At 41.8% G+C, this 11,116-nt stretch overlaps 1 protein-coding gene across 2 annotated transcripts; it reads right to left on the reverse strand.

Annotated features, from left to right (window-relative positions):
* Positions 1–1,308: 1,308 nt before the first annotated feature.
* slc33a1 (solute carrier family 33 member 1) lies at positions 1,309–10,648 on the reverse strand. Of its 2 annotated transcripts, none has more exons than XM_034096728.2 (9): positions 10,540–10,648; positions 8,586–9,043; positions 8,338–8,491; positions 7,791–7,986; positions 7,483–7,682; positions 7,192–7,376; positions 6,881–6,998; positions 3,969–4,184; positions 1,309–2,122 (listed from the first exon to the last, which is right to left on the reverse strand). In XM_034096728.2, the coding sequence occupies exons 2-9, from the start codon at positions 8,999–9,001 to the stop codon at positions 1,955–1,957; spliced, it is 1,653 nt and encodes a 550-aa protein (XP_033952619.1). In that variant the 5' UTR covers positions 9,002–9,043; positions 10,540–10,648; the 3' UTR covers positions 1,309–1,954. The 2 variants fall into 2 exon arrangements, with proteins under 2 accessions (XP_033952619.1, XP_033952620.1); XM_034096729.2 differs by lacking the exon at positions 10,540–10,648 and adding an exon at positions 10,389–10,528.
* Between the last annotated feature and the right edge of the window lie 468 nt (positions 10,649–11,116).

Genomic DNA, 11,116 nt, shown 5'->3' on the forward strand with positions numbered 1-11,116 from the left:
TAAAAAAAATCATAACGAGACAACAAACATCTTACACATTGTATGCAGCTAAAAAATGTATCGCCTCGATTAAAGTTACTGATCTGAAACATTGATATTATAAAAATGTCACACAGTCCATCTAAAATCATACAACAAATGTAGTGCCCAGTAATGGCAAAAAGGCTCTCATGAATAATAATGAAACGGTGATGTGCTGGTACAAAAACAAATCAGATAACTTTAAAGGAAAGGCTTGCAGTCTGATGTTAAATGAACAGATGACTTCTGTGCATTTCAGAGTAGTAACAGGTCAAACATGTTTTAAAAAAAAAACATTTTCTACCGTCATAACCTAGAAAGGTTTGACCTTCAAAATGTACTTCACAAAGTCAGCATGGTTAATCAGATACACAACGATGTAAAAGTTAAACGTATCTGAGCCCTGATTGTGTCCTTACATTTTGTATTTAAATGCTGGATTTAGAGAAATACTGTAACATTCACTTCTATGTACAACAGGCAAGACTTTAATGGCGTTTGCTTTGTCACGGAGGCTGCTGGTCTGAGTGATGAATTGTTTTTTGGAGCAAGAAATATGGATGTATTTATTTACACACTTCTCAGGCTGGTGTTAATGTCCCCCTTAGATGGGATGTGCCACAAGAAACGCTTGATCCAAACTGGTCAACGTTACGGTTGTCTGAATTAGGACTAATCTGTAAATTGCTAGTTAGTGTACAGCATATTCACATACAATGCGTCTCAAAATGAATGCATCTATAAAACTTGAAAATGCTGCAAAACCTAATCGGTTTAAAAAAACATTTAGAGACAAATATGTCTTTGTTTTTTTCTTGCAACTTAAAAAAAAATTATAGTAAAAATGTTTCAAGCTGCACTGTCAAATATTGCTCCAAGGATTTGAATTGGTCCTATAATAGGGAACGCTACGGAAGAGGATTAGGGTCACATGTGAAATTCTTTTTTGAGATCTGACCGAAAGCGAATGTTTTCTCAAGATCTGAGATTAAAGTAGGAATTTTGAAAAAAAAAAAAATCATATATGGGTAGAAAATAAATCTGATCAGAAAAAAAATATTTCTTAAACATTTAATATTCTGGACAGCTCATCTTGTATTCATGAGGAATGTGTGCTGAGCGTCCTATCATAAAGTATATCCAAACTAAAGAACGATAGCAGCTATGTTTTATGTAATCTACTACAGACTACAGTGTTACTCGATGCATGTTCATCAACTTCAATGGTAACATCCCCTGCCTTCATGAATCAACCGGCTTTGAAACAGTAAACAAGGCACAAATCACTCAAGGGAAAACATATATTTAAATAATCATAAAAAAACATTAGTTTAGATCTGAGTCAAACAGCAATGATCTTCATACTGGGTTTAAGTTACTTGGATTTACCAGCATCAGATATTAGAGAAATGCTTACAGTTCATTAGAAGAAGTACATGTGTATGTTTCCCGTCTGTTCCCGTTAGTGTCGCTGTAATACAGATGAAATGCTGACTTGCCGGGAACAAGACTCTGAAGTGCTGGGTTTACTCATTTTCTTTTTGTGGAGGGGCTTAAAATTATTTGTTTTGTTAACATTTCTAGCCACACACTGGCCTTCCAAGCAGATAAAAACAAACCCAGAAATGTATTTGAGCACACTCTTTGACTCAGCTCTCGCTTGGTAAGGCTGTTTGAAGCAGCAAAGTAAAGTATCAGGATAAAAAATAGAACGTTTTAGTTAGCTCGTAGTTTCAGTTCTCCGGGATATAGTAATGATGAGAAGGACTTGTACGTCTTTCATCAGAGTTATGCAGGTCAAGGTGACATAGTTTGAGAGTGATTTCTGAACAGCTGGAGCAGGGAGTAAACAGGATGGACCGGAGTGAAACAACATGTCCACCGTTACGCTGAGCAACAATGAAAGAGTCAGAAGTCCTGAGGAGGAGTGTCATCAGTGATTGGATCTGCACCTCCACGCAGCGGGGCTGTGCTCCTGCAGCCTCCTCATCTTCTTCCCTAACCACACCCACCAGGCTAGACCGATCACCACACACACCACCGACTCCACGTAGTAACCGTCCAGTGTAGTCACACAGGCGCCGCCCTCCTTAACGCACAGCTGGAGGGACGAACGGGGACAAAGGAGTCAATTAGTAAAGTCTAACTAAATACACATGTATGTGTTCTGGTGTTTTTCGTTCCTGCAACAAGGTGCATGCCGAGTGGGGACTGCTAGGCTGCGTCGAATTTTACATTTCTCTCAGGAAGTTGTGACCCGGATATCTTTAAGTGTCAGCCATGATAAGAGCCGTTTGAATTCTCTATCAGGGGGGTCAACCTCAAATACACAGTGGGCCAACATTTAAAAATGGGTGCTAGTCGAGGGCCGGACTGGTTCAATGTTTATTGCAAAACGTATTGAAATGAACTTATTGCACATATTAAACCTGGAACAAACAAAGCTTAAATGATTGCCTATAAAAACAACATTAAACATTAAATAATCAGCTGCATTCATTTCTTATGGCTCTATCTGCAGCTTTCCAGAGTCATTTCTTATCATTACATTTTCCCACAGGCCAACAACAGCTTCAACAAAACGATTTCCCTCAAAGAAAAAACAAACATGCCCTGTTGTCGTGAGAAACAAAGTGCAGAAGGAAACATCCATTAAACTCAGTGTGCTGCTCTGTGATGCTAGTTCAGATACTTGGCCTCTCATCTTGGGGGCAAGGTCATCAATGTTTGGGGTCAGGCTCTGAGCGGAGGAGACCCTCAAGATGGAGTGAAGGTGTGCGTGCAATATACCGGCGGGCCAGATCTAATAGTAATTAGAAATTATCCTGCGGGCCGAAGTTAAATCCACCACGGGCCTGATTTGGCCCCCGGGCCTTGAGTTTGACACCTGTGTCTAGTCTAGATGATAGGAAAGGAGCTTAAATACTTCCTTTACTATCTCCTTTAGCTTAGGAAACACTGGACCATCCTATAGAAAAAGAGAGGAGATAATGCCGTCCCACAATACCTTGCGGCCGCAATGTCACACAACATTGAGACGTTCATGGAAACAACCGAAAGAGAAGCGCAGATCATGTAAGTTACGCTGCTTATGAAGCTTATTTAAAGTGCGTATATGTTCTGAACCTTCAACACTATTTAAAACCAGAAGGGGAAAAACCTGAAGGTTGAAACATGTATTAGAATTACTGTAAAATGAGCTCAGTGTTTACCGAGCTGTGTGGGTTTCTTCAGCTTTGTTTCAACATGTTTGAATGGCGATACAGGCTGAAGTACCTCGATGTCTTATAGTAGACGCTGTAGTGTCCCTACAGCGGACTCAGTAACATCCTCCCACCCAGTCCTGAGGAATTCTTCTTCTTTACATTACATGACACGTCACTTGTTAGACGCTTTTATCCAAAGCGACTTCCATACTAAATACTGTGGGCAATCCCCACAGGAGCAACTTGGGGTGAAGTGTCTTCAGGGACACAACGACATGCTGACTGCAGTGGGGTTCGAACCTGTGACCCCTGATCCCAACACCAAGCCTCTATCCACTGCGCCACACGCCTCCCCTTCACACCTTTTCTTAACCCTGCGACGTTTATCACTGAAGTAAGGAAGCTTCATTTTCCATCATTTGTTAGCAACCCTGTTGTTTCTGCCTCTCAGCCTAGGATGTATATTGGTTATATGCGTCTTTGTAATAAATCTTATAGTTTGACAGTTTTAAAGCCGTCTTTCTGTGGTGTATTTGGGTCAGTGGAGGAATTGTGTAAACCCCATAGGGCTGCTTAAGGGATTAAAGGGGGCCCTTCCAGGATCTTCCTGCGCGTGTTGCAGCAACGCAGCCCAACTGGGCAGATCTAGGAGGGAAAAAGGCCCAGGAACACAGGTAACCACACCACTGCAGATTTTACCTCCCTCCCTCCCTCCCTCCCCCCTCTTCCTCTTTCACTCACCCCCGCCTCCTCCGGAGAGCCACAGCTCTGCCCCGCCGCCCCCTGACACTCCTTAGAGGTGAGGGGGTCCACCATCCACAGAGCCAAGGTGGAGGGCCAGTTCCCCCCCAGGTTGGTGACGGTGTTCAGCAGCGTCATGTAGGTCCCCCCGATGAGGGGGTCGCTCACTTTGGCATGGAAGGCCATGCAGGCCACGTACATGCTGTACAGCGCCACCTGGGGGGCGACATGGGAAACATCTGTTAAAGCTGGTTTTCGGACTAACCATGGCACTCAAACACTTGACAGCCCGACAGCTAAAATACAAGGGCCAGAAACAGAATATATATTTCGTCAATTACTCCTAAATCCCCATCTCTGATCAATAGTTTTAATAATCCATTGAAAAGAAACATTTTCTAATGACATTTAAGATTTTCTTCTGTTACACAGTGACATCTCGTGGAAATTAAACAAAATAAAGTGTATAGAGATAGTGCAAATCGTGTTGTGTACCTTTTTAAACAATAACTTGAAATATGAGACATGACATCCAAGCTCGCAATGACGATGCACAAATGTGGATTAAATAAGATTATATGTAATTTGTTAATCCCCAAATCGGGAAGAAAAGAGGTCATAGCAGCGTATTTACAGGCATAACTCAGGAGTTACAAATATAATACAATTAAATACAATTGGTTAAAATTAAATAAAAACATAATATCTTGTATTTTTTTGCACGTGTCTTTCATATTTAATCATAAACTACGAACAGAAGAATAGGATTTGAAAGTTAAAAAAAGACCTGACTGAAAAACAAGAACTGAAACCTAGTTTTTAATCCAAGGGCACAACATTTGCAACTGTTCAGATTTGTCTAACCAACCATGAAAATAAACGTTCTCATTGAAATCATTAGCCTATAGAAATGAATAAGAACGCTTAACTATTGGTTGCACACAGGATGCAGGTAAAGGACTTAAATATATTTGGTTTGAATGGATCTTCTTTCCAACAAACAATGCAGTTGTCAAAGTGAAGTTTGTTTGCATCAACAGTAATAAACAAGTGGTGCTTGTTCTCATCAGCTCTCAAACTGTGTGTTCACTGAAGCAAACGGGCCACGCTTTACAAGGGCCACTGATTTGGGGAATGGCGTCTATTTGCGGTGCAGCGCTGCACAGAACCAACACCTGGTCCCCCTAATATAATGTTAAGTAGAAATGTGCAGAGTGTTAGGGAAATAATTGACCTAGACTCCTAGATAGGACGTACAGGACCAACCCTGACGTCTCTCATCTCCTTTAAGGACACAGGCTGCTTCAGCCATAATGTTATTGTTCCCATTCTGTGACCGGTCACCACTAGGTCACAGATGGTCTGTTGTTGTGGGTGCACTGGGACACTTCCTTCTTTGTTGTTTGCGGACTCCAAGGTATGACATCTTCGAGGCCATAGGTGACGGACGCAAGTGACTCAGTGTGCCCAACTGGTTAAACTATCTTATCAAGAGATGTTGATTACTCTGTGAAACCAGTTAAACGAGAGAGAGGCGCTCCAGAGTTGACGTGGCAACTCTCCCGTGCAGTCTCCCCGTGACTGTGTGACTTGTGATCTGAATGCTCCGGCCGTAACTCCAAATAAACCTCCAGTGTTTGACATGGAAGCTCCTGCTCCACCGTGTCTCCTTCCTCCCACTGCACTGCTCCACAGAAGCTTCCCTTACACAGAGGGTCCCGAGGCCTTTTTTAGAAGCAAACCGTCACTGTCTTACGGCGCATTGCCACTACAGCGTGGAGCGCAGTTTAAGCGTGCCGTGCCCCGTTTTTGGCTGCGTTTCCACTAGACGTAGTTCCGGTGTCGTGCCGTAGATTGAAGCCCTGTTCGCGGGGACGCAAAGGTGACGTCATCGGCTGTATTGAGCGTTCGTCTAGTGCAATACGCTTTTCTCTCTTTCCCATCAGATTACTGGCTGAATAAATAATGTGCATACAATTGCGAGGTGGCTCGTTTTCAGGACACAATCTTCGTATTGGAACAAACTTCCGTTTTTAAGTGCAGTCCCACTCCGTTATGTTCCTCCTTCCTACAGAACCGTGACAATGAAAGGATAAGATGTCCTTTGTCAGTATAGTCCTACTTCTTAAAACCTTCTCTGTTGTTTAAGTGTCTGATAAAGCCACTCATATTTTACTTTAAAGTGACATTGAATATTTTGAAAGGTGCCCTAAAATATAGTGTATTATTCATCTTATATCTGTGTCTATAACACACTATTAATGTTCCTTATTTTAGACTAGGTTTTTCCTGGTGTCCATAGGGAAGATCTGCACTGTTCTCTACATAACATGTTCAGCAGAGCAGGTATTTCTCCTGCCAGATACAGTATGGCACCCACCCTACAACTGCACCGGCAGAGAAGGTGTTGTGGCTGCCGGATATGGAAGCCCCTCTTTAGTTTTGTACCTGCTGGGCCCAGAGTAAAATGCTTTTGCGAGCACAAACTAGAGGGGAACAGCAAACACCAGTGTGATTTTGGTGAAGTTGTGACTATCCTGGACAAACATATAGGGGGGGCTTCCAAATCCGACAGCTACAACACCTGGTCTGCCGGATATGGAGCGAGCTCTGAGTGCTAACAGCTAACGGCTGATGTTGGTTTTGTGTTTCGCATTGAAGATGACGTCACGCCTCCGCCTACACTGCGTTACTATAGTTACTACCCCAGTTCCTAAACTGTAATGGAAACGCAGCATGAAGTGAGCCGGGCCTACCAAGGCCTAACTATACCGTACTAAGCCGTGCGAGGCCCTGCAGTGGAAATGCACCACTAGTGTTGCTGACAATCCTAGAATAGCGACCCAAACACGATTACATCATTTGAAAAAGGAAGAAAAACAACATATTCAAAAAGCAACAGAAAAACACACCTGATGCAATGCGTAGCTAATCAGCACTATGCCGTAGTAGTAAACAGGGAACCCTCCATCTTGTTTTAAACTGGGGGTCAACCACACCAGCAGAGCGTACCCCAGTCCTATGAGCAACCTGCAAGCACAAAACCATACGATATGACACGATAATACTTTACATCAGAGCAAGTCTGAAATGTGCATCACAGCAGCTCCATTTGCAACATAAACAAGGAACAATACTAAGAGAAGATACAAGGAAACAAACGGCAGCACTCTGTTATCTGTTATTGTATGTAATGCTAGTGCATGGCTGTGTGTGCTTGTACCTAAAGGGAAAGGCCTTGTAGAAGACATCCAGGGGTCGGGGCCCCGCGGTGTATTTACTGATGATCACAGGGAGCAGGATCTGCAGAGGCACCATGGGCACGGCCAGCAGGGCCAGCTGCTCCTTCGGGACTCCGGCCTCCACCAGCTTCAGACCTGTGACTGCGTCCGCTGCAGAGAAGCCAATCTGAAACACAGAGAAATCTGTTAATCACAACATATGTTCACGGTAAGACCAGGCAACACTCTCAAAGTCATATTTCAAAAAGATAAACCGAGTGATGGTGAAGTACTTTGGCAGTGAGGAGCAAGGCACAGAAGGTCAAGACGGTGGGCATCTTGATGATGTTGAACAGCAGCTTGTAGGTTGCCATGACGCCCTGTGTCTCCTCTTGGACTCTCTTCTTCCCTTTGCCCTGCTCGTTTTCCTTTTTCATGATGGCTACCAACGTCGTGGAAACCAGGAACACTATCCCCCAGAAAAACAAGAAGTCTGCACAGAAGAAAGACGGCATTAGAGACTTCATTCAACTCAAATTCCAATGCAAGGGTCAAAAGGTGAATATGTTTCTGGTAAGTTTATGTCAGGGATATGTGATACCTGACAAGGTCACGATGCCTGTGTCCTGGGGCTCTGTTCTGAGGTATTTGTTGCAGAAGTCTGCAGACTCCAGAGCCAGGAAGAGCACATTCCCTAAGAAGTATCCAGCTGTCTGGCCCACTGAGTTGCATGTAGAAGCATAGCCCACATTCTCCCGGGACAACATAGTCAGGGCCCAGCCGTCCACAGCGATGTCCTGAGAGGCAGAGACGATGCAGCCAATGGAGGCAAGATTCCAGGCTTTTATTGTCATGTGTACATCGCTACAGTGTAGTTATGACAAGGAAAATGGCTGGCTCCTCCAACAGTGCAACACAATAAAACAGATAAAATAGTGCAAGTAAATAAAATAAAATAAAATATAATAGGGAATAGTGCAGAGTAGTCTATATACAAGTAATTGGAATATTGATATATATAAGTTGCAAACAGATGAATGTTATGGATGTTCTTTCAAAAGTTCAGGTGTTTAACAGTCAAAGAGAAACCATCAACTTTAATGTATTTATCCTCCAGAATGTAGGATCCTGTCACAGTGACGTCCTACCTGTGTGGCTGCCAGGAAGGCAAGCATGAAGAAGACAGCTGTGAGTGTTACCACTTTTGGTCCTCCCTCACTCTGCAGCAGGGAATTGACCGTCACAGAGAGGTAGAGCATGAAGAGGCCCAGCAGGTACTGTGTGGGAACCAGCCATGACTTTCTGCAGAAAAAGGTGACAAAACATACACAGTGTACGAAAGAGGGGCAGCAAAGCCACACAGATGAAAACAGCAGCATGAACACGTCATTCTTACCTTCTACCAAACCTGCTGAAGTAGAGCGCGTCCACCAGCGGAGCCCAGAGGAGCTTGAGACTAAATGGCCAGAAGACAAAGCTGAAGAAGGCCTGGTCCTTGTAGCTGACGCTCTTACTCTGTAAAATCAGAGGGATGCTCCCCGCCAGGCCCAGAGGAATCCCCTGCAGCACGTACAGGAACAGAAGGAGCAAAACGTTCCCCAACTCTCCACGGACCCCAGCAGGCCGGACCCTGTGCCTCCTGCCCTCAGAGTCAGACCCTCTGATGAGACCCTCTGCTTCCTCCTCTAACTCCGGATCAGAAGAGCTCATCTCTACCCTGTCCATGTCCGTCATGCCCTCAGGTGAGAAGGCGACACTCGCCGCCTTCCTCTGGCGCCCGTTCTTGTGTGTCATAAAATCAGAGTGCTCCATCTTGGAGCAGTGGGCATCAAACCCGCTGTGCCCTCAGGAAATCTGCAGAATAAAGATCATTATAATAATACCAATAAAATAAAATAAATGCTTTTTGCTCAAAGTCGCTTTAAATAATATAGAAATACAATAATAAATAAATAATATAATACAAAAAAAAATCATCGAATAACATACTTTTTTTTTTTAAATAGATGAAAATAAGATACCCAAACATCTAAACTGAACGATATTTCACTACACGTTTTTAAAGCTACCATAAGTCAACCTTTGAATCCCATTCAAATTAAACTTTTTTTTTTGCACTGTCATCATGACAAAACCTCAGAACCTCCCAGACAGACAAGCAAAGATACAAACAACAATACGCAATACCGTATTGAATACACAGGTTTGTGTAATGCTAGCACACTGGATAAGTGGAAACATGCATTGAGCTACATTGAGCTCTTACCTACATACAAATAGTTGCAAGAAAACGTTTTGGTGAAAGGTGAGTTTCTGGAATGATGACCAGCAGACTAATATATGATATACTGCTTGGCACAGTGCACATGGCAAGAGGAAAGAGCAAATACAGAGAATAATTAATTATTTATTGATTATGTGGGTGAAAGGAGACACTTCCAAGGTCTCACAAAAGATCCAGGATATTCTCAATTTTAAAAAATGCTCATTACAGCTATAGCTTTGTATTTATGAGCTTAATTATTCAGTTTGGATTTTTTTTAATGAACTCTCCCACGTAAAGATGTTTTCTTTATTACTTAGTTACTAAACTATGTAAATCCCTACCAAAGGTTACAAGAAATACAAGCTTTCTGAACATATCTAAATGAAAATGGACTTTTGTTAAATGAACTATCTATCGCTTCCTTTTTATCATTCTTACACTAACCTTTGTTTCAGTCTTTTGTTGTTGTGTATAATGGGTTTCTGTTATTCCTATAATTGCTTGGTCTTAAAGAGCAGTACTTGCATTTCTTTGGTGTGTTTTAATTGATTTGATTGTCAGCAAGTTGAACAGCACTCAATGTATACTAGGTACTATTTAAGTACAATTTATATTATTATAGTACAAGTGAACTAGACAAACTGTCTGACCACATTGTGAAATAAGTCCTAATGCAAAGCAATGTTTCCACATGAATTGCTTGGCTCGCTGACACCATAGAGAGAAATTACATTAAGAATAATTATGTAAATCATTGAATGGTTAACGCAGGTGTAACGGTATAGAATACAACTGAATTACAACATGCAATTAAATTAGGAAACAATACATTTCTCCATTAGATTAATTACAGCAAATATGAAGGCATAGAAAGGGCATGCAAGCAGTTGGAAAAATCAATTTAAACAAGATTGAAGATGATTTCATGCATACCTGGTGATAACAGCATGCTAAATCACCCATGCTAAACACAAGCGGCTGGATTACAGGTGAAATCAACCGGAATTGGTTTTATTCGTTAATTATTCTTTCGCAAACAGGATGGCAACTTAATAACGGTGATAAAACCCAATAAAAATACTACCGTTTGACTTTGAACAGTTTACATCGGCGAATATCAACACAGAGGAACCAGGATACGCGGCGCGTGCAACAACTAACTGCGTCCGGCACCTACAGCTGACGTGTCAGAGCGCACGAGAAGTGAGTTCCGGTTCTGTGCTGATACTCTGTAAAGGGGAGAAGATCATTGTATTGAGTAAAGCACACATATTGTAAAGTATTGTTAAATATTGTTCCAACGTGAAGAAGTGTATGAAGTTGCATGTTGACAGTAAATGGGTTAAAGTTGAACAGAATTATTTTTATTTATTGATTAATGTATTCATCCATTCATTGATACATACATTTTCTATTATTTATTCTACTTTCATAATAAGATCAAAATCAAGAATATATAGAAATCAGAATACTCTATTTGTTCAGTAAGTGATTGGGTTTTGTGACAGTTTCTACATAATAAAATAAATACGAAATAAAATACATATAATTATAAATGGAATACAAATATCCTCCTGGGAAGTGGGAACCGAGGGAAAAGAATGTTTTCCAATCTTCTTTATTTTTTATTTCCTACCTATTTAGGGTTAAAAAAACATCTT

This window comes from Pseudochaenichthys georgianus, chromosome 13 (genome assembly GCF_902827115.2).
Source record: "Pseudochaenichthys georgianus chromosome 13, fPseGeo1.2, whole genome shotgun sequence".
Lineage (NCBI taxonomy): Eukaryota > Metazoa > Chordata > Actinopteri > Perciformes > Channichthyidae > Pseudochaenichthys > Pseudochaenichthys georgianus.

What these genes read in the sequence shown, in the direction of transcription:
- slc33a1 (XM_034096728.2), bottom strand. Translation starts at nt 9,001, where the DNA reads ATGGAGCACTCTGATTTTATGACACACAAGAACGGGCGCCAGAGGAAG. An exon ending in CCTTCCTGGCAGCCACACAG is followed by an intron (nt 7,987 to 8,337) that starts GTAGGACGTCAC and finishes TCTGCCTCTCAG; the next exon opens with GACATCGCTGTGGACGGCTG. An exon ending in CCTTGCTCCTCACTGCCAAA is followed by an intron (nt 7,377 to 7,482) that starts GTACTTCACCAT and finishes TCTGTGTTTCAG; the next exon opens with ATTGGCTTCTCTGCAGCGGA.